The sequence below is a fragment of the Chlorocebus sabaeus genome, chromosome 17 (genome assembly GCF_047675955.1).
Source record: "Chlorocebus sabaeus isolate Y175 chromosome 17, mChlSab1.0.hap1, whole genome shotgun sequence".
In the NCBI taxonomy this organism is placed as follows: Eukaryota; Metazoa; Chordata; class Mammalia; order Primates; family Cercopithecidae; genus Chlorocebus; species Chlorocebus sabaeus.
In genome coordinates, this window is record NC_132920.1 from 50,833,929 (window position 1) to 50,852,697 (window position 18,769).

At 42.8% G+C, this 18,769-nt stretch overlaps 1 protein-coding gene across 2 annotated transcripts in view; it reads left to right on the forward strand.

Annotated features, from left to right (window-relative positions):
• The first annotated feature begins 1,849 nt into the window (after window positions 1-1,849).
• TFAP2B (transcription factor AP-2 beta) overlaps window positions 1,850-18,769 on the forward strand; it is a 28,772-nt gene continuing 11,852 nt past the window's right edge. The window contains exons 1-3 of one of the 2 annotated variants that reach the window (XM_007972277.3): window positions 1,850-2,050; window positions 6,438-6,896; window positions 11,622-11,682. In XM_007972277.3, coding sequence (XP_007970468.3) covers window positions 1,970-2,050; window positions 6,438-6,896; window positions 11,622-11,682 — 601 coding nt within the window. In that variant the 5' untranslated portion in view covers window positions 1,850-1,969. Of the gene's footprint in view, window positions 2,051-5,072; window positions 5,206-6,437; window positions 6,897-11,621; window positions 11,683-18,769 lie in introns of those variants that run through there. The other variant, XM_007972279.3, reaches the window with a different exon arrangement.

The following is an 18,769-nucleotide window of genomic DNA, read 5'->3' on the forward strand; positions in this document are numbered from 1 at the left end:
CAGAGTATTGATCTCGCACTGATTTTAGTTCTAGAAGTCAGGGGGTGTGGAACCCGTTTCTAGTCTCAACACACAATAATATCAGGAAGAATCCCTTCCCATCTCCTAACTAGCTCCGAGAGCAAAGAAGAATATCTTTGCTGATGCTCCTAGTGAAAAATCTGTATAGATTGTATATGATTTAAGGTTAACATTTAAAGGGGAAGAAAGGAATGGAGAAAGGAAGGAAGGAAAAGGAAAATGAAGGAAAGAAAAAAGGAAAACAAAAAGGAGAGAGGAAGAGGAGAAACAGAAAGACAAAACATAAAAGAATTCAACCGGAAATAAAGGGTTTATTTCTGAAGTTCCTTCTGAAGCACCTTCTTTGTGTTCTTTTCCTTTGACTTATCTTTAAAAATTAAATTAAAAATCTGCAGAATTGTTTATTCTGCACTTCGTGAAGCTTCTCCTTGGTTTTGATGGAATCGACGTTCAACACGGTTGTCCGGAGCCCTCTACTCAAACAATCTCTGTTCGCGCAGAGCTGCACACAGCAGTCCTGGATTTAAAGACAATCACCCTTTGCAGATTCACTCTCACCACGCTTAATAACTTCCACCCCAAATTGCCCCATCCCTCCTCGGTCCCTCCTGGCATTTCTCTTCTGTCCCAGGGGCAGAGATCCTCTTCTGGGCGTCTGTTCCCGGCTGTGAGGAGCTTTCTGAACCCTGAAAGGGAGTAGAAAAACAGAGGGGATGGGAAAGGGGGGAACAGATGAGTATTCATTTCATTACAAAATTCAGAATCCCTGTGCCTTAAAAGGTGCCCATTTTCGAAGTCTGGTTAATATTGTTCTTGTTGCTGATGATATTTTCTTTTTTAAAAAACTATATGAATCACCTTAGTAAGAAAAATTATACCAAAAAAAAAAAAAAAAAAAAAAAAACTCCACATGCCTGAAAATATTTTTCACTATCTCTTTGAAGACATTCTGCTTAAACCTTTTCAAAGATTCGGGTGGCCATTTCTTGACTCTCCATGATTAAAACCACTTACAAGTCATACACAACAGATGCAAATATAGAATGTCCTTTGCCTCTGCAAAGAAGGCTCAGAATTAACCTTTTGTGTATGTGTGCATATGTTGCCTCTAACATCTGAAAAAAACTTTATAAAATGGAGACTCCAGCCAAGAGGAATGGTGCATGGAATCCCTTGAAAATGCACACAAACAACACCTAAAATAACAAGCAGGTCAAACTGAGGTGTATTTAAGTTTCCAAAGGTTTTAGGGAAAACGACCAGAAAATATTAGATATGGTCACCAATGGTGGCTAGCTTTTTTGTTCTACGGTGACAGAGATAAAGTTAAAAAAAAAAAAAAAAAAAAGTTGTGTAGCCATCAACACAGAGAGATAGTCCTTCAAACCCCCCGTATCCAGTCTTTCAAAATACTCTCCTCCGGAACATACATGAATAGGAAGGAGCTTTTGTGTTTTAAAATCTTGGTAATGGTCCCTCTTTAAAATCTACATAGAAAATAGGGGACTGATGGCCCCTAGTTTCTCATTATGAATTGCAAAGACTTCAGTTAGTGGCTATAATGATTTGTCATTTTCGATATAGAGGTTTTAAAATGTATATATTATATTAATCACCCTGAACAACTCTCTGTTAAATGCACATTTGGAGTCTGCAGACTGTGTGACCCAGAGGTGCTTATATAACTATATGTGGGTGTCTGGGTGTAAATACGGGTTTATGATTTTTATAATATATATGTCTGTGGGTTGCATCTAACTCCTGTGTGTGCAATAATGTTTTTTCTCTTTGCTGAGGCTTACTTGTCCAGCCTATTGTTTGAGACAACAGATATAAGTTGCGATGGGAGAGGAGCGTCGGATTTGGTGTGTATCCCCCATTTCCAATTATAGATGGATCATTACAGACAGCGGAGTCCTGAGAAGCCAGACATCTGCTCCTCACATGAATGCACTCACCTCCTAGAGACCAGGCTGCCATCATGCTCTGGAAGCTCGTGGAGAATGTCAAGTACGAAGATATCTATGAGGTGAGTCGACATCCCCAGATGCATCTTAGAGCTTTGCAGATAGAGAATTTGAGCTTCTTGATACCCCAACTGATATGTATTTTAAAGCTATTTACTCGTAGGTTTCCGGTCGGTTTTCTCATCTTTCTTTAACTTTTAGAAAAGCTGGCTAGGGGAGGCTTCGCTGTTCTGAAAAGGGACTTTAAGGTTGAAATCTGACAACTTTAATTTAGGAATTTTTAAAATTTATTTTATTTTTCTTTCTCTTTTCCTCGCCTCCCCCCACCCCACCCCACCCTTTTGAGCTCTGATGGGGAATGTGGTGCTACTGAATGTGGGCATGCTGTCAGAGAAAATCGAGATTCTGATAAAGGCAGGGACTTTTCTCGTTTTAAGTGTGGAAGAGAATTGGGGTTTCAAGCCTCATTTGTAACAGACTCGGGCTTTTAATTTTTATTTTCAATAAAATTTCTGAAATTGATAACAAATGGTTCCAAGTAGAGGACAGAGAATTAGCGGGAAAGAGGTAGATAGACGGATGGAGATATGGATGGATAGAGCAAAATCGAAGGAGTCGTAGCGGTTTATTATTTTCTATTTTCTTGTGTTTTGCTTCCTTGAGGGTCAGTGCGTCCAAACAGAGAACGCAGTCGCCCCCTGTTTGGGCATCTTTCACAGAAATTTCTGCCCACGTTCAATGTGCACTGGTCTCTAGCGCTGAGTCTAGCTCAACTCTTCCGCGACAGGAGAAGTTGCGCCCAGCCGGGAGAACGCCAGCCGCCTCCAAGGCCGGGGCCGCGCTCGCCAATGCCCTTTTCTGGCTCGCGCGAGGGCTGAAGCGGAGGCCGGGCGGCTCCGCTACTCGAGGGCCAGGCGGGCTAGGCGCAGGGCGCGCGGCTGGCCGGGCTGGGGACCGGGAAGTCCGCGGAGCCTCGCTCTTGAGCGGAATGGCCTGGGACAGCCCTATGTGGTTGCCAGGGTAAGGGAGGAAGCGAAGGCTTTGCGGAGACGTCGAGGGAGGAAATAAAAACTTCAGAAAGGCGAAAGGAAAGGCGAAGCGGAGTTAGAAAAGGGGGGAAGTCGAGACGGGCGAAGCGGGCCATGGAGATTGCTAAGAGGAAAAGTTGGAGAGAAAAGGGAGGAAGAGAAGCACACTCCCAAGTGGCGGGCGTGGGCCACTTGGTCGGACGAAAGGTAGAGGGACGCAGAGGCTCTCCAAAGAGCCGAGAAAGACACGCGACTCCTCCGGATCGGGACAGCTCCTGAAAGCCCAGCGGGGAGCCGCCTCGAAGATCCTAAGAGTGGGCGACTCACAGGAGCGGCCGGCAAGCTCCTGCGGGACTCGGGCTCCGACGAGCGCCCACAGGCAGCACCCGGCGCTCACACCTCCTGCCCTCCCTGAATCCAAAAGTTGGGGTGTATGTATGGAGGTGTGTAGGAGAGAGGAGGAGGAGAGGAGAAGAGATGAGAGGGAGAAAAGCAAGAGAGAGCACGAGAGCGCAGAGTAGAGAGATTCGTCTTGTTGCTGAATGATGCTTGGGGTTTTCCTTTCCTCTTTGTGGTTGTGTATCGACGGTAACCAAGAGCCGCGCCTACGCGCCTGGTGGGGATTGTTTCGGTTCTGCCTCCTTTTCTTTCCTTAACAGGCGGGATAATGGTAGAGTCGAAGGCGCTAGAACTGCCCTAAAGAATATTGGCACCCAAAGTGGGCATGACATTAGCAGCCATGGGGCCATGGTGAAAACAGCTCAAGGTATATGTATGTAGAGGTATTTCAGTGGGTTCTAAAAAGTAACCAGGGTAACGCTCGTTCTTTACAGAAAGTAAAGTAGCTAAATGGCAAAGGAGGGAGGGAGAGAAGAAAGGAGGGAGGGAGAGAGGAAGAGGGAGGGGTGGAGTGGAAGGGAGGGAAGAGAGAAGAGAAAAGGGGGGAGGGAGACAGAGAGGAGAGAGAGAGAGAGAGAAAGAAACAGGGAGAGAGGGAATATTGCAGGTAGTCCTGTCTGCCTAAATTTTCTGCTCAGAAAACAGAATCCGCAGCTTGGTGGAAGGAGCCTATTTAAGTCTGGACTAAGGTTGAACTTTAACAGAAATGGCAGTCAGGCCAGTTGAACGGGTTCCTGAAACATCCAAAAAGGTTTTCTGTTGCCCCTGGCTTTGCCTGGAAAGGATAAGTTTAGTGTATTTGAAGATTGATGGCTTATGTTTTAAATTGAGGTAAAAATCGCAAACTATGTGAGCACTGAACAGGAAAAGGCAGCACAAGGAATGAAAAACCTACATCTCGCGTCTGTCCTTTAACAAATGAGCAAAATCTTCCACATTTAGCAAAAGTCTGCAAAAGTCACTGTAAATAACCAGGCCCACCAATTTTCTTTTCTCTCGCCTCCAAATGATGAAGCAATCCTTTTTATTTTGTTTTTGTAATCCGCACACAAAGCGCCCAGGGCAATCAATTCCTCCGATTAGGAAAGTCTCTCTCCAGGTAGGAGGACACCTCCATTCTATACAACCTCCCGGCACTGTTCTCCCTCACTGCCTTGTCCAAAGGAGCAGGGGCTGCTTTACTCGTGTCCCCGGCACAGTTAATTGAAGTTCTGCCTCTTTTCTGCTAAACTTTTTCCCCAGTCTGCCTTTGCCAGCCCCCTCGTCTGATTACATCTAGTAATTCTCCACTGAATGAACGTCATTTACAATAGTAGGGGAGCTCTGCGCTCGCTGCTGCTTCACGCTCCATTTGTCCTCCATTCTCCCTTTAAAGTACTCGTGTAATATTAATAGTCATGAATATCAATTATTATGAGGCGGTGTAGGCAAGCGGAGGGAGGAAGGGGCGCCCGAGCAGTCTGAGCCCAGCTTCGGGTGGAAGAGGACTGCATCTGGAGCCCCGAAGAACGACAGAAGAAAAGAGGCCAAAAAGACAGCAAAGAGACAGATGAATAGTTCTGTCTGTGTGTGATAGGCATCGCCAATCTTGTTGGGGTGGGGGGGGGAGTGAAATTTTTTTTTTTTTTTTTTTTTTTTGATGGCTTGTCCTGGAAACACATCAAGCTCAGCTCCTGTGTCCAGCTCGCTTCTCTGCTGGACTCCTTGATTTTTTTTTTAAATCAGTGTTTGATTTTGAGCAGTAACCAGGCTTTTTTTTCCAGATGTTAGTCCACACCTATTCATCCATGGTGAGTTTGGATTCACGTGTTACCAGAATTGCATGCTCCCTCCTCTCACTGTCTCTCTGTCTCTGCGTCTCTGTGTGTGTGTGTCTCACACTCTCTGTCTCTCTCTGTCTTCCTTTGAGCGCCTTTGGCTTGGTAATTTAGCACCATAATTGGACGAGGCTGCAGCTGCTTCTCTCTGCATTGTGTGTTCTCCGTCTGAGCTCCATGAGTCAGCTGGGAGGGGAGAGGTCAAAAAGAGAAACTTTTTATTTGCCATCGCAGTTTGGAAATTTAGGTGACTATTTCTGCAAAAAGAACCATGGGGAGTTCCACAGAAGAGAGGGAGAAACAAAGTCCACCCCCCCATATACACACCTCCCCCTTCTTCTTTCACTTAGTTCACACTCCAGATAGGACCAAGAATAAGTTGTCTGGGCTTTTATTTCCTCCCACCCCAACTTTAGGTTCTTCATTTTCACACCCTGAGTATAACAGCATTAGATATAGAAAAACAGTCTTAGAAATAACTCCTGTGAACCACAACTCAACTTAATTCAACATGGGCTTAGGATATGATTTCGAATGAGATCCATTTCAATGAAATACTATTTAAGTTCTTTAATTTCTCCTGGGGAGGGAGGAGTGACTGGGAACTCAGACCAGGCTGATTCCTTGGAGCTCGTGGAATGATCGGGTTGTGTGGAAAGCTCCTCTTGATCAGCCAGCTGCATTTCCAGCGAAGGCAGAAGTTGGTTTTTAATCAGGGGGAGTAGCACAGCAAATACTATGAAGTTTTATTTGTTGTGATTTGGACCTCTGGAAGAGTTAGAAAAAAGTAGTTAAAAACACCCAGAGGAGCAAGCACCTTATGTAAGACTCCTACAATTTTAGTTAAGGCATTTAGAATCTCCCTCCATACAAACTGTTCCTGTACCCCTGCCTTTTGCCTGCTTTGCACTCCCCAAAAGGCGGCTAAAATGTTAAAGTGGGTGATTCCTTTCCCATTTTCTCCCCAAGCCTCGGGTTTGAAATTGCTGAAATCATGTGGCCCTCTGAGTCAACTTGGGGGGGTCTAAGTTTCAGATCCTTGCTTCCCTTGTCCCGGGAAGAGCGTACAAAAGCCGGGCTCTTCCATTTGTCACTTGTATTTTTTTTTTCTTCCTCTCTGTCACTCTGTCTCTCTCTGCCTCTGTCTCTTTCTCTTTCTCTGTCTCCTTCTCTCGCTCTCTGTCCCTTCCTCTCTCCGCTCCCAGGACCGGCACGATGGTGTCCCGAGCCACAGCTCGCGGCTCTCCCAGCTGGGCTCGGTGTCCCAAGGACCCTACTCGAGCGCCCCGCCGCTGTCCCACACCCCGTCGTCGGACTTCCAGCCGCCCTACTTTCCACCCCCCTACCAGCCGCTCCCCTACCACCAGAGCCAGGACCCCTACTCCCACGTCAACGACCCCTACTCCCTGAACCCACTGCACCAGCCCCAGCAGCATCCTTGGGGGCAACGACAGCGGCAAGAAGTGGGTTCGGAAGCTGGATCTCTCCTGCCCCAGCCTCGGGCCGCCTTGCCCCAGCTCTCGGGCCTTGACCCCCGGAGGGACTACCACTCGGTCCGCCGGCCGGACGTGCTGCTGCATTCGGCGCACCACGGCCTGGACGCGGGCATGGGTGACAGCCTCTCACTGCACGGCCTCGGCCATCCCGGCATGGAAGACGTCCAGGTAACCACAAACAAACAAACAAACAAACAAGACTACGAATAAGGAATGCTTCGGGAGGGGGGAGGGCAGGAGAGGGCAGCTCTGTCTCTTTTTGGGGAGTTTGTTCCCATGTTAGAACAGGACTAGACAGTGATATAGAACTGTTTATGTATGTCTGTATGTATGGCTCTATAGTGGCGATTTCCAGAGGTCTAATTATGATAATCTAAACCACGAGAAATTAAATCTTGAAGGAGAGAAATATGGATTTGTTTTGGTACCTTAAGATTATTAGAATAAAGGTGAATGCTTTTGTCCTGCCTCAGCTACCATCTCCTGCATATTCTCTAGTGCTTTGTGGAAGCAAGATTGGTACCCCTTCTTTACCAACACACACACCCCATAGTGGGGCTGTCCTGCTGACTTGACAGGTGAAGACCTGGCTGCCTAGAGGCTAGAGCTTCAGCATTAAGGTCCAGGGGCCTCTGTAAGCTCCAGAGGTTGCTGCTGGATGTGCAAAGATTTTGCTAAGCATGACAATGAGCTATGATCATCTAAGCCAGGTTTTGCCTTGGATGTCTCATAAGCCACAGAGCTTTTTTTCCAAGATAGAGTTGCAGTCGTCATCTGAGAAATAGAACATATGTGAAGGAGAAACTCAGAAAGCCATACTTCGGGAGTACATGACGGTAGATACCATTTTGGAAATTCTTTTCACTTTTTGGTTCATTAAGTGACTGTAGTGTAATATTCTCCACCTCCCTCTCCTGGCCTCTGCCTATATTAACACTCTTCTCTCCCCACTGCCATCATCCCAGTTGAGAGGCATCACGTGCTTATTTCTTAAAACAAAAGGCTCAAAACACTCCCCCTACCCACCCACTATCCCATCTGCAGTCTACACAATGGAGCCTGATTTGGTTGAGAATACTTGGTTAAACTAAACAAAGAAACATCAAAGAAATTATTCCTAAAAATTGTTTGGGTGATTCTGAGCAGGTCTGCTTTTTCACCCTAAGTTAAATAGTCTGCAGAAAAGATAAGTGTAGTTTACAGGTATGTAATTGACACTTCAGTTTCATTGTCCTAGTTGTATTTATTATGCATCCTTTGACATACCTCTGAAGTAAAGGAAAATAAAATGGGAAAGAGAAAAGGGTGCATGAGTGATTCTTCTGTACCTTGCTGAAAAAAAAATAGTTTTAAACAGTTAAAATGTGGTGACAGCATCAAATGCTGTCTGTGTGGTCTGTGATTGTTTATTATTTTAAAAGAAATTCAGTTATTTATTTTTTTAGAAACGATGGATTTACCTGATTTGTGGCTGGATTTACCGATAGTAATAAGAGTAATGATGGTTTTGTTGATTTAACTGAGCTTGACTGTCCCTGTCTAGAGATACTGCTCATTTCAGAATATCATACGAGAAAGGAAATATTTAATAGTTTTTTTTTTTTTTTTAATGCATGGGGTAATACGTGTCTCGGGGGGAAAAGTTTTTAAATTAACCTTTCTGAGCATGGTTCAAAGTGCTGGATAATGAAAGTAGATCAACTCATCACCATTACTGTTGGTGATGCTAATGCCGGTCCTGTCACCACCACCCTGCAGGCTGAGTGACTCTAGCGAAGAACTCAGGAATTTTTCCCCCAAAACAAGAAGCAGATTTCTTTAGTTAAATGTTTTTAAAGAAATAATTGAGTGAGTTTATTGTGGTTGGTGAAATGCAAAGTCTGAGAGAAAAACAGGGCCAGATCAGTATTTGGGAGAATAGTCTTGTCAAAGCGTCGGAAAGGATTTAGAGTGTTTGTGTGAACAGAGCACCTCAGGGCCAAGTTGTTGCTGTTGGGAATACAGACCACAGAGGTGGAGAGCTGAAAGGAGAAAAGCAGCAGGCAGCAGACCAGGGGCACTTGCAGGCTCCCCACTCACCCCACCCCACCCTGTTCCTCCCCTGCTTAATCACATCCCATCACCTGCCGGGAGGTCCGCAGGATCTTCTTGGGACGACCCCTGTAGTGCAAGGGACACACCCTGTTCCTGTCCCTAGAGGGAAACAGCAAAGACAGGGACGTTCTGTGTCTCCGCGGTGATGACAGACCTCCTGAGGCCAGGGTGAAGTTGACTGATGCAGGGCAGGTGACAAAGACCAGGGGTTATGTTTCCATGACCAGAGCCTCGAATCCAGAGGCTTCCACTCATCTGCTTAATACAGAAGGATCCCTTTCTGAGTTAGGGATCTGGGGTACGGGGGCTAAAGTTACACAAGCAGGTCGGGATTTCAACACTCCCTGCAGCTATAGAATGGGTAGCCTGTGCTGGTCCAGTCTTTAAAAAGACCAGAGAGTGCCTAGGCCTGGATCTTAAAGTCACTTGTTCTGATCTCAAGGACCTCGTGTGTGTTCCAGATCCCCCTGAGCCAGGGAGCAGGCAGACCCTGAGGGTGCTGCCCTGACTATGGGTTGAGGGTTTTGTTGTGTGACCCAGATGCACACACTCAGGGTCACAGCCCCTACCATGAGAGAAGACAAGGAGGAGAGCTAATTAACCAAATGCTTCTAATATTTTTTTTAAATGAAACTATAAAACCCTGTCAATTTCTATTTCAATTTACTCACAGGGGCTATTAAACTAGCAAATTGCTGTTTGGGTTCTGGGTATGCTACATTTCACCCATTGTGCATGCGCGTGCGTGCGTGCGTGTGTGTGTGTGTGTGTGTGTGTGTGTGGTGTTGGGGAGGGGGCTACAAGTGTTAAAAACTCAGGAAAACACCTACAGAGAGAGAGACAGAGGGAGTGAAATGACACCTAGTTTGGGATTTGTTTAGTTGCCATGTACACCTCTTTTCTTCTTCCCACCTTTGCTCTCTTACCTCCCATCACCTCTAGCACCCAAGAATATGAGCATATAAGGATGTTAAGTCAACTCCCCCCCAAATACATACACACACTCAAACACACCCGAGTGTCTTAAAGCAACCCCTGGTATCACTTTTAACTAAAGAAGTCTAGTAATTACGAGTCTGAGTTGTTTTTCTGCGCTTCCGCATGCAGTCCTAATTAAATCTTTACGATCCTCCCTGTGACGATTAAGCGCCAACATGCTGCGTGAATATCCTGTACAAAAACCCAGCAGGCGGCCGTAATTAGATAGAAAATCAGACAAGAGCCTTCTCATTAACTACCACAACTACCCCACGTCGCTGATGAGGCGTTTATACATATTTAGGTACAAGAGTGAGGGTAAGGTGTGGGGGTTCCCGGGTCCAGGTCAGTTTAAGTCAGGGTCTGGCTGCTCACGGCACAGGAGAATATTTCTGTCCTGCCTGGAAACATTGTCACTGTATACACATGATCATAGAAAGGTGTGAATCATGTGTGTTTGTGTGTGGCAGGGTCCCCTGAGGATTTATGAACAACTTACATGAAATATTTTTAAAACACCTTTTTACTATTTCTTAAGATGTGCATGGCATGTTGCAGCAAGGAAAACAGTTCCTATAGAGAATAACAATTTTGCTCACCTTTCTGAGAACAAAAGAGTGACTATTAAAAATGAAAAGAAACAAATCAACATGCCCCCTCTATGATTAGATCATCTCATTTCTAAAGAGCTGCTTGTTTGGGGTAGACAGTCTTTTTCTTGTGATGAACTCACTCTCTGAGGATGCAGCATGAGTGGGTGTGAGTGCTGTGAAAACACCTCCTCACTCTCAAGCCCTTTGCTTTTTACTTCTCTGTAAAGTGGGTAACAATTTGGTCCCAACTTAGGTTTTGAAGGATCAAGAAGGTAGTTGTAGATTTTAGAAAGACCTAGTATTTATTTTCTTGGTGGGAGAGAAAGGGAACTCACTGCTTTTGGATGCCCTGGGATGCACAGCCAGAACTGTTCATGTGTATTCTGACAGTAAGAAACTTGCTCCAACAGCTATTTCCTCTCAGAAGTGCTACCAGTGCTCAGAGTTAAAACTTTCCTTCTCTGGAATGAAACTGTGGCACAGAAGATGACCATTCCTTGCAATTACCTAGGCGCTGACTGGGAGGATCTAGACCTTTGTGTGTGTCTGCTTGTCTGTAGTTACTGCCTTCATAGCAGGTGTGCTCCTTGCTGGGAAGCAGCATCAGGAGGGCTGGGAGGAAGGGTAAATTGTGAAGGTTCCTCCAAGAGATTGTCATTGTGCAGCAAGAAGCTCATAGTCTACAGGAACGTGTATGGACTGTAATGGGTGTGCAGTCCTAGAGGCTTGCAAACATGTTCCTGTGTGTTGCTGTTTGCATTCCATTCCAAATTGCTCAGACTTTAATTAAAATCCCATAATGTAAACTATTATGTATTTGTAAAATGGCTCTGGGGTTAAGATGCACTGGGATAGAATGGAAAACACAAATTGCTCTTACTAATATTGGTGAAAATCTGTCAGCTGTTGCCAAATTTTTACGATTCATAAGAGCAAATAATATAAAGGTTTATCTGTCTAATATCTATGTTTTAAATAATAACTAAACCAATGTTGCATCCCAGATGTCTCTCAAAGTTTTCTTTCTCCACTTCTTCCATTGGAAAAATTTATAATTTGAGTAAATTTCATTTCTATGTCGATTTGGAGGTAATAATAATAATAAAACAGCCCTTTGTGAATTAATATAGATGGAAATAACAGAAGTTCCAGTTTGGAATAACATGATTTATGTGTACAATTCTTTAATATCCAGTCAATTTGAATAGTGATGTTTTTATATTCACAGTCAGTTGAAGATGCCAATAACAGCGGCATGAATCTATTGGACCAGTCTGTCATTAAAAAAGGTATGGATTATTCCCCCCAAAAGTAAGCAAAGTGTTCTCGTGCATTAATGTCTTTATGATGAGTTTTCACTTTGGGGGAATTCATTATTTGACAAGACATAAATGTTCACAATCATAGGACAATGGCTGTCAGACTAAGGGAAAGGGCATGTTGGGAAGATGGAAGTTGGGCAAGGGAGAATGAAAACCTCAGACACAAACTCAGATGAGTGAGACAGACTGTTGCAATTTTTCTTATGGCATATTTGGTAGCCATTCTCGATACATCTTAAATAATTGAGCTATCATCATATGTGGAATTGGCTGGTAAACACTGGTTTCAAGAAGGTGCTACAATTATTTCAATGATAACTGGAGTTTGCTGAGTTAAATCCTACGTTATTGAGACAGCTCTTTCTTCGTTTTGTATTTGATTTTTTGGTGATAATTTTGTTCCCAGTTCTCTATGTTTTATGTGTTGTTTTTTATTTATTTATTTTTTCATTGTGCCAAATGTGTTGCTAAATATGCGCATCCTGAGAAGCTGAGACAGCCTATGCACATTTCTAAATCTTCCTACATATGCATTCATGATTTAGTGTGACTGTGGAATCACCCCATACTGTTAAAGGGCATGTGATATTAACAAATGTTTGCAGTCTCTTGTACAGCTGTAAGCAAAATAATTAACTAATTAAACTAATTAAATGTAATTACAATAACTCATTTTGGGCGTATTGCAGCTGCTTAATTTTTTCTCCTCGTCTCTGACAGTCACTGAGAGAATTTCTGGCGATTAGTGTAGCTGCTGAAAGGCCTGAATGTCACTCACATGCCACACATTTAGGAGCTTAAATGTATAAACATGGCAATCTTTAATTATCACAGGAACTGGCATTTGGAGATACAATTTTAATACTGTAACCCGTTCTTATGGATGCTGGAGAAATTCTGTCCCTATATTTAGTGTCAACAATCCCCAGCTTTCAATCATTTATGATTCACTTGAGCCACTTGACATTCAACAAAAACAATTAAAAGAAAAAATGCTTTGGGAAGTAATTCATCCAGACTCAAATGGGATAGTAGGAGGGTTTTGGAATAAGGATTCCAAACAGGGTGAGGTATTCTAAATTGTCTTCTTTTACAAAGGCAGGAAGAGTAGCTTTGAAAGGTAGGTGGGGGAAGCTGTACTAAAGATGTTATTGGGCCTTGGAATGAATATCCCGAAGTATAGTAAGGTTTGGGGCAAAACTATTTATTTTAATGGTTGCTTCAAACATCTCTCTCTCTGTCTTTAAATAATATTGTTTTGGCTTTTAATGCCAGCTTTTGAGTTTGCTAGGATACCTAGGCTCGGTGCTTAAATTCGCAACTGTGCTGACAGCTCACTTTTCCCATTTTCTCTTGGGTCTCTTCTTTCTGTTAATTGCTGGTTGATTAGGGTGGGGTCGGGGAGGAGCTTCTCCATTGGCTTTTTTCGGTTTGTTTTAGTTCCTCCTCCCTTTTCATGGAAAGCTAGAACCACTTAGCTCAGTGTTCTGTATCCTAGCAACATCATTTGGGCTGGTAGGGGAACATGCCCAACAGATGACCAATCAGAAATGTTATTCATAGCCGGTCCAATAAAAATATTTGTAACTTAGCTTGCCTAGCAAAACAGAGCTGGAGATATTCTTAGATGTGGGATGCTTTGGTTTCAGAGCTTGTATATGTTTGTCAGTGAAATGTGAATATCGATGTGCAAGGTTGTCTCCAGGAATAAGAAAAGGAGAATGACGACTAAAGTTGATGGTTCTGTTTTTGGAAACACGAGTACGTTTTATGTCCTCCCAAATGTGCAGTTTTTTAAAAAATGTGCAGCTTAAAACATTTAAGTAGCATCCCAGTTACTTTAATTGATTCGGGGGTGTGGTATGAATATGATGAAATGGTAGGTCAATTCCATTATTTAATATTTGACATATTTGCTTTATTACATTAAGAAAAGACCCTAACGTCATTTTTTTCTTTAGAGAGCCATAGGCAAAACAAGAATACAAGGTTGATTTACTTTTCTAACTCACTATAAGCCACTTAAAGTTGTGGTGGGTTCATTGGCCCCTTCCCTGCACCCTAGGCTCCCATCTTTGCTCATCATCTCCCCAATTATGAGAGATGTTTCCAAGAGATTAATTCTGTAAAAGAGGTGAGAAAGTCTTGTGAACTAAACATTCCACATTTCAGCACCTGGAAGAAGGCATAGTTTCTTAATATATTTTCTAATGGGCCTTTAGGCAGATAAAAAAAAAAAAATGCTACCTCATTAATAAAAGATTGGCAAGTGGTCTAGGTTTGGGGGTCTCTGACCCTGTGTTTATGAAGCTGGAAGACTTAGGCATAAATGATACATGTTTCTATCTCTGTGTCTCTTTCTCCAGTTATGGCAAGGCTCCTTCCAAAATTTAACCAGCCTAATTTTTCACCTGTGTTTATATCACCCCATAGATTATGGGCTCCCTCTCTTGTTATGTTTGCTATCTGGGCTTAGCTGACATTTCTGAAGTAATTTAGTTAAGAGGAAATGAGTTGTTCCCAGTAGAGAGAGCAAACGAGTGGAGTGAAGGTAGCCAGCGTGATAAATGGCTCTTTCATTTGAAGATCTCCAGAGCTCGTTTACAGCTAATTTTCTGTATTGGCCCCCTTTGAGCTATTAATGCAATCGGCAGGGACCGTGGCCCCTCTCCTCTTAGCTGCCCCATTAGAGCTCCCATTAAGCTGCCTAGTCTCAACTCCATGGCAGAAGTGTGCGGGGGGTGGGGTTGGGGATGGGGGGGAGAGTAATGAAAGGTGCTTTTTAAACTCTCCTAATCTAAACCGGCAGAGGGTGGTTAATACGATTTGAAGGGGGCTGGTCAATGAGCAATCAATAAAGTAATAATGAGAAGGATTCGGTACATTAACAGTCTAAAAATCCAACGAGACATTAAAAAATCATTCTTAACTCTCAGTTCCATTAAGATTAGAAATCTGGGGGAAGGAAGAGGGTGTACCCAGCTAATAAAAATCATCACTGCCACCATCATATTGCTTAACTCAGAAAAAGGCTCACCTAAACTTTAAGAAAAAAGTTTTTGGTGCAATCAGAGGCCACTATGCAATCTGTTTAACACCTTAGACAGCAGAAAATATGCTGGGATTTCTTGGAAAGGCTAGCGTGGCTGGAATCCAAGGTTCAAATGTTGTGACTGTGGGGCATTTTCATTGGTCTTAGGGATATCCTGTTTGGTTAGTTTCAGTTCAACCTCCATTCTCTTCCACTTTTTTTCCCATTAGTTCTGGCCCCTTCCCCACATAAACACTTTGATTGGTGTGGATTTTCTTTCATGGGAAGTAAAGAAATTGCCAAATTTCTGTTACAATTGATTCTGTTGGGATTCTTCTGACCTAGAAGGTAAAATGCTCTGAGAGTCTGTCAGAGTTTCTGAATGGTATGAGTTTCCTCTCAAAAGGAAAAAGTTCACATTTCCAGGGTGGACTTGGATCCCAATAGCTATTTATCAACTAGAGACCCTGAGAAACACTGCAGCCACTCTTTCAAAGTCAGGCAGATTAGACATTCTTCTTCAACACTCCAAGTGCTGAAACTGAGAGAGACAATAAATGACTTTTTCATGGTCCTATACACCATGTAAGTGATGAGACCCAACTCAGTTTCCAGCCTCTTAGCCTTTTAGACTCTGTCCCTACAAGATGCCAACACTGGATGTTTGAGTTTTTTAATATCCCTGCTTTATTTGTGGAAATTATTTTTCTTTCCACAATTTCAATCCGCACACTTACACACATGCTATAGCTGTGGAATAAAATTTTATGCTCAGGTACATGAGAAAGTGTTCAAATGTGAGGAAAGGGTGCTCTGCTGGAGAGAAAGGGTGCTAACTTTCAGGGGCCACTTTGAATCAATGCTAAGCCTCCTGGTTGTTTCCAGCATCATTTACATCTTTAGGTCAAGAGTGCCTTTCAGAGGGACTTACCCCATGAATCTATAAGATAGGGCCATTTCTTCCCTTCTCCTCACCAGCAGATCCAATCAAACACAAAAGTCTCAAAACTATAATTTCACGCTTAAGTTTAAAGAGTAGAGAATAAAAGCTAGCCTATTAACATTTTAGCTCTTCTAAAGAGCTATAGTCCACTAATGAATAAAATTTTCTCTAATCATTTTTCTTTCCTCTCTCTTAACTAAAACTCCAACCATGTTAATGAAATATTGATCTGCTTTTAGCCATTTTTTACTTCTTCCCAACATAATGCAGCAAAAAATGGGGGGAAATGAGTTTTGTGGGTGTTACATCCAGAACTTGGCCTTGACACCCAACTGGGAACTGAAGAGGAAAAAAAACACTTTTAATATATGCACAGAAAATTGTAAACATGTAAAGAACTGAAAGCTTCATGCTGAGTTTTGCCATGCCCCATTTCCTTACTATTTCCTGCTGTCGCTTTAAACCTATCTCAGTCATCTCTGGGTTCCATGAGCAGGAACAGTGTGCTCATAATTACTAACAAATCAACCGGGCCCTGTTGAGCGCTGGGTTTATTGATAAACTAGAAGAAAGCAGAAGGGAAAAGACAAAGAAAATAAAATATGGGGTTAATCAGGTGAGCTAAGCAGGTGTGAAAGTGGAAGGGAAAGTAGTTGATGATGGAGTTATGGACCTAAAGGAAAGCTGGGACAAGAAATGTGTCAGATCTAGTCTAGGGGACCAATACTAAGGAGAGAGGTTTAGAACATGAGGATAGGAGGCTAGGAACACAATTGTGATACTTAAATTAGAAAATGGAAATATAGTCCAAAGCACATCTTCTGACATTGTCCATGCTTTGACTGCAGGGAGCAAAAAAAAAAAAAAAAAAAACCTTCCCAGAGAGGGCAGTGCACTAACAGAAGCTGATTGGATTGGGGATATGCAGGTGATAATGTATATGCAGAAAGGTATTCAACCCATGGCAGGGAGCAATATACATTCCCCAAAGGAAATAGCTCTTGTCAGGTGAATCAGGCAATTAACAATAGTGAAATTACAGGGTGGTTTATAACATTTCTTTAAAAGGCCCAGCTTTTCCAGAGGTTTAGCTTCTGGGATAGGGAGAAGCAGGTAAGAGTCCAACCCTCAGTGGGTATTTGGTTATCCACTGTAGGAAGCAGGAACTGAATTTCGTACTTTCAGCTTAGTGGAGTTGGTTGTTGTTATTTAAAAAAATATTCTAAATAGTATTTAGAGATAAATATGTTGCTGAGTATCGAGGTGAGATTTTTATATAATTTATTTCTATAATTCACACCATGTTAAAATTACAAACGGTCATCTATATTTTGGAAAATGAATTTTTCCAAGTTTTCATAATGCTAATTCCCATGATTGTCAATTATTTGTTTATAATGCCTTCACTATGAATCTGAATTATGGGAATCAGCACTGTTGTGAAGAATAAGACAGATGCCCCCACCAATCACCTATTAAGTGACTTTAAGTTCACATTTTACTCAAATTTGATTAACATTCACACTTCAACTTTTCATTGATTCATTCTTAAATGGGAAGCAGAGTCACTGATGAGAAACTGAGGGAAATCAAAAAGAAGAAACACCTCTCTATATCCCCTGTCCCCACCCCATGACAGTGCAGAATATTTACTCTGTTGCCAACATCATTCATCCATCTGGGACAAGGTCTTGGGCTCTGTGGACAGATCTATAGATCCTAAAATGCCTACCAGGGAAGGCTTTAGTCTCCTCATCCACTCCTGTAATAAAGCTTTTTTCCACAAGGTGTTTATAAAGGATCTAATGAAATTCATAGTAAATAAAAGATTTGGGTCCAACCTGGCTTTTAGGAGTCTCTAAACAACTATGGAGGTTTGTATACTGGAATCTGTGGTAGAGAGAATAAACTGTTAGAGAAATACTCAGTATTGGTTAGTCTGTTCCATAGAAGGGAGGTTATGCATCTTGTTTGATATATAGGGTTCTAGGCATATCTTTCCCCCACACAATTACAGAGTGAGATAGACTTTATTAAATAGGTAGTGTTGGAAACCTCTTTTTTTCCACACTAGATGCATGTTTCCATAGATTTTTTGGACTGGTGATCAACAAATACCATGAAGATTTGGAAGCGTCATATCCCAGTGGAAGAAGCAAAGTTACAGGGAAAATCAGGAGGTATAGTCACCTGTTCAGGGGCCTGTAAAACCTACATAAAGAAAATGGGCTTAAGCAGTGAAGTCCAAGGGGCAATACTGCCAGGGAACTGGGAGGTTGACTGTTCCTCATTCCCAGCCTTCTGGTTCCACTGAGCCTAGCCTCTTTCTGACATGCAGATGACACTGAAACACAATTAAGCAGAAATACAGGCTGGAGAGGCTGAATGCGCCAGGGTAGCAGTGGCAACCAGCTGTCAACTCTTATTAACTTCTGCATAAAACATACCTTGAGTGCGGTTTGTTATCAATTACTTGCCGAAATGAAACAACTGGGGCAAGGCAAGACCGCCGCTCATATGAATTAGAGTGATTGGTTGATTGATCAGGGCACCTGTTGTAAATCATAACTGCTCCAAACAATCACCAGCCGGTGCTTTAATTTGTAAACAAAATTCATGTCACTGAAGAATTGCTTTCACTGAAGATGAGCATTTGGGTTCCTTTCTAAATGAATCTGTTGTTATTATGTAGGGAAGAATGGGGCCCACTTTAAAGAGATGAGCAGCTCTTTTGGGCCCAACTCCCCAGCTCAATGGTATTATTTGTCTGTTCTTGGGCATAGTATCTGATGGGGTCCACCCTCATTATCCTTTCTAGTGATGACCATAGATCTGGGTCCAATAGGAAAGGAGGAAGGGGTTTCCATTGGAATTACCATTTTATATCACTGCATGGTGATAATCACCATCAGACTTCAGCACCAAATGAGATAGGTGTTATTATCTTCAGGAGATAGATAAGGAAACTGAGGAGGTTCAGAGAGAGTCAATCAGGTGTCTAAGGTCACAGAGTTAGCACACGATGGAATAGGATTTGCCTGGTTCACAGCGCAGTCCAAACTCTGGATTGTTTGATTTCT